At 52.1% G+C, this 4,489-nt stretch overlaps 1 protein-coding gene across 1 annotated transcript; it reads left to right on the plus strand.

Annotated features, from left to right (window-relative positions):
- Positions 1-2,791: 2,791 nt before the first annotated feature.
- LOC109766115 (peroxiredoxin-2E-2, chloroplastic) lies at positions 2,792-3,763 on the plus strand. The gene has a single exon (XM_020324885.4). It carries the CDS (start codon positions 2,899-2,901, stop codon positions 3,577-3,579), a length of 681 nt encoding a protein of 226 aa, XP_020180474.1. The 5' UTR covers positions 2,792-2,898; the 3' UTR covers positions 3,580-3,763.
- The last annotated feature ends 726 nt before the right edge of the window (positions 3,764-4,489 follow it).

Genomic DNA, 4,489 nt, shown 5'->3' on the forward strand with positions numbered 1-4,489 from the left:
TCGCGCGCTCATTGCCGGCCGTGGCCATCACCATGTCTCTCGAAGCAGTGCTCTGCTTCAGCCGCCTCGATCCCGCGGGGCTGCTCGTCGCGGCCGCGCGCTGCAGCTCGTCCCGCCACGTCGGCTGTACGCCCGCCTCTTCGCTGTCTGCGGGCTACTGCGCCCGCCACGCCGACGGCCGGCCGAAATTCACGATCTTTGCTGCCAGAGACTGAGGTCGTGCTTCTCCCGGACTAGCAGGTGCTCATACTGCACTGCCCCGGGGCTGCCGCAGAAAACGCCGATGGATATCCTCGGTGTGCGCGCGCTCGGGAAGCTGCCGGCGTTTGGGCGCTGCTCGTACTCCTGCGCAGGCAGAGGCGGGTCCGCGCACCGTGGCTCGTGATCTCCTCCCTGACCTCCTAGTCGAAGGTTAGTACTGCCACCGTGGCGGCCGGTCATCGGAGATTATGAGGTGGAGCGGACGGCCGACAAGAAGCATCACGAGACGGCCTAGGCCAAGGCGGCCGCCAAGCTCTTCGAGCTTGACCTAGACGGGATGGTGCGGACGCCGACCTGTTCGAGCACTTCTCAGCGGTCGCGCAGTGCAGGTCCCTGACGAGATGATCACCGCCCCTCCAATTTCCTCGGCCTGCTGCACCGCCGGTTCCCCATGAGCCGCTCCGGGGCTTCGTCTTCGCGCACCACAGCGAGCACTGGTGCCACGTCCGCCGGCTCTGCTCCCCATTGGAGGCCGCGCGATGAGGAGGCTCATGGTGGAAGGCCGTGCAGAGCAAATGGACGACCTCGCGGGCACCGCGTCATGCGCCCTGGGGCTCACCGGCCAGACCCCGCCGGAGAGGAGGATGATTGGTGGGGGAGACTCATCGGAGTTGACTTTTATTTGTCCAGTTAGCATCAATAACTCAAACCCACCTTAAATCATGTCCAATACCACCTTGGGGCCTGATTGATTCGGTATAACAGATTTGAGGGGGTGATTAATCCGGTTTTGGACTTGAGGGGGAATTTGAACCAATTATAGAGATTTGAGGGGGAAAACTATACTTCTTTCTCCACAAAATGATGTTCGGGCTTCGGGCTTTTTTTTGGGCCGGCCTTGGGCTTGACAAAGTGGCCATTATCGGGCTTCGAGCCAGGCTGGCATATGATCACATTTAGCAGCACGCAGCGTGCGAGCGAACTAACAAGCCGGGCTTGTACAGTTGCGAGCATGGAAAAATCTACTGTGAGTCGGACATACATCTCACTATAAGCGAGCCACACTTAGTTGGGCTGGCCATGTTCCGGCTTCGCTATGTCGGCTTCATTGATAAATCCTGGCTTTAGGAAAAGGTTCCTTTGTCTCAAAAAAAAGGAAAAGGTTCCTGAGGTATTTTGATAACCTTGTAGAAGGTTCCTGAATCATATTTTGTTTTTTGTTGTTTTGTTATTGTTTTTTTGGTTTTCTTTTTTTCTGTTTTTTTCAAAAGTTCACATAATTTTTTTCATAATGTTCATGTTTGAACATTTGTTCATATATTAAAAAAATGTTCGTGTGTATTAAAACTATGTTCATCATATAATTAAAAAGTTGTTCGTATATTAAAAAAATGTCCAGTGTATCTAAAAATATGTTCATTGTATACTGAATAAAGGTTTAGTGTGTACTTGATTTTTTTTACGATAAACTTAAAATGTTCAGCTTTTCAAATATAGTACAAAAATTTCAAAATATGTCTGTGTTTTCAAATTTGTTTCTCAATTCAAGAAATGTTCACGTTTCAAAAGTAGTTCAGGAATTTAAGAACAAACACGTTTTTCTAACTGTGTTCACAAATTCTAAAAATGTTCACGTTTTTTCTTATTTTGGCATGTTTTCAAAAATCGAGGCTATAGTAACAGCGATATAGTGAACCGGGACGGAGCGCTACAGTAACAATTATGGTGAACCGAGCGGAGTCACTATAGTAAACTGCTGCAGTACATGCGCGAATGGGCCGGCGGCCCAGTGGGGCTACCCCCGTGCGCCCTGGTACTTTCGGATTGTATATTTTGTGTCGCTTATAGGTTTTCTATGTTTTTAAATCTCTTCGTTGGCAGAAAGTGAAAGATTACCCTTTGATTTACCTGGTGGAGCAAGAATTAGTAGCTGATTACCAAATTAAATATTCTGGTGTCAAGCATGGTTTATGTATCTTGTTTCTTACCTAAATTTATTTGGAAAAATACAAATTTGCTTCTCGCGGAAGCACGAATTTGCCTTCGCAAGAAGTACAGTTGTGATTTTCAAAAGGAAAAAAAAGAAAATCCGCAACTGTGCTTCCGGGCTCCTGTATTTTTGTTTTGTTTTTTCTATTATTTGTTTTTGTTGTCGGTATTTTCTGTTTTTCTTTCGTGAAAAAATTTCGTCGAAACCTATTGCCATGGTATCTAGTTTCGAAAATCTCGATGTGAGAAATCCAACGGTAAAAACGATCCAACATTTGGATGCACGATTTAAGATATAAAATGTTTTGTGTAAAACGCATCTATGAAAAGATAAAAAAAACTCTCAGGTCATGATAAAGGGACCCATATGCAGCCTATCACTTGTGAGAGCGTGAGAAGATGAGTAGTGAGAGCTTTGCAAAGGTACCTCGACTGGTGATTTCGGAAAAGAACGCGAACCCGAGAGGCGAGAGCACCAAACAGGCCCAACCAAGTGCTCAGCTGGGCCGCCTGCCTAACCCAGGGCAACAGCACGACGTCCACCCATTCCGCCGACGCGTCCAACGAACCAACCAAAATCGCGCTGCTCCCACCTATCACGTCGCACCCGGCCGTTCCTTCAATCCAAAACCCAAACTCCACACCCCACGCTCTTTCCAAGGCCGAACAGATAGCATTTCCTCGAACACATCGCCTCGCCCCTTCTCCATGGCCACCGCATCGCTGTCCGCTCTGTCCTCGGCGGCCGCCGCCGCCGGCAAGCGCTTCGTCCTCTCCTCCCCGTCGCTCTCCTTCGCCTCCCGCCGCATCGCCGCCCCAGCCCGCCTCCGCGCCGCCGCCGTCCCGGGGGCGAGGAGATTCGCGGCTTCCGCGGCATCGGCATCCACGGTCGTGGCCACCATCGCGGTCGGCGACAAGCTGCCCGACGCCACGCTCTCCTACTTCGACCCGGCCGACGGCGAGCTCAAGACGGTGACGGTCGGGGAGCTGACTGCAGGGAAGAAGGTCGTGCTCTTCGCGGTCCCGGGCGCCTTCACCCCGACCTGCTCGCAGAAGCACCTGCCAGGGTTCATCGAGAAGGCGGGCGAGCTCCGCGCCAAGGGGGTGGACACCGTGGCGTGCGTCTCGGTGAACGACGCCTTCGTGATGAAGGCGTGGAAGGAGAGCCTCGGCCTCGGCGAAGACGTGCAGCTGCTGTCGGACGGCAACCTCGAGCTCACCCGCGCGCTCGGCGTGGAGATGGACCTCTCCGACAAGCCCATGGGGCTCGGCGTGCGGTCCCGCCGCTACGCGCTCCTCGCCGACGACGGCGTCGTCAAGGTGCTCAACCTCGAGGAGGGCGGCGCCTTCACCACCAGCAGCGCCGAGGAGATGCTCAAGGCGCTCTGAGCCGCGGCTGCTCTGCTTCTCGCCTGAGTCGCGTCTAGTGCTCCGGAGTAGTGAATAATAATCCGACGAACTGTTGCTCGTGTGAGTTTCCTTCGATGCGTCATCATCGTGGAGAGGATTTTGTTTTGTTTTGTTGAGCATTGTGTGCTGTCCATGTGCTCGATGAAATGACTTGAATTTTTCATGGCGTCGTACTTGTTCTTCCATTGCCAGCGCTAAAGCCTGAGGGTTTGCTGAGATGTTTACAAGGCTTTACAAATTCGCATTGTGCTGAGCTTAAAGGCAACAGATTTTTTTTTTCAAGAATACGCCTAGAAGTGCCATAGCTTTATAAAACGAATCATTTGAGTTATAAGAAACTACACTCGCTGCGAACAACGAGCATAGCACAAACACCACATCGGAGCAAAGCCAAAGACGGACAACACCGCAAAGCAAACTACAACGCAAAGAGCCTATCCTACTCGAAACTCAACACCGTGTCTCACCGCCGCCGGACACCTTCGAAGAACACCAACTTTCGCAGAACTTCACTTGTCGACGCACCATCCACTCTTATCGCCTAAGAGGAAGTGGCAAGTGGGTGACAGGACTCGATCCGGTCTGAGGAAGACGCCGTCTTGGACATACCGGCGACGGACGTACTTAGCGTCGCAGAGGAGCAAGGAGGACAGTGGAGAACATCGGAGGAGAGCGACGAGGAGCCAGCCATGTCTCCAAACACAATGCTCCCAATAGAGGAACAACGTCGAGGACGCCGCATTGTGTCGATCCAACCGAATCAAGGCTTTCGCCCGGAGACAGCCACAACTCCAAGCAAGTGAGAGACATGACGAACACGCCTCGACGACGCCTCCAAGGAGGGGTGCCATCGCCACTGGCCCGACGGAGGTTGTGCAAGATTTTAATT

This window comes from Aegilops tauschii, chromosome 6 (genome assembly GCF_002575655.3).
Source record: "Aegilops tauschii subsp. strangulata cultivar AL8/78 chromosome 6, Aet v6.0, whole genome shotgun sequence".
NCBI lineage: Eukaryota > Viridiplantae > Streptophyta > Magnoliopsida > Poales > Poaceae > Aegilops > Aegilops tauschii.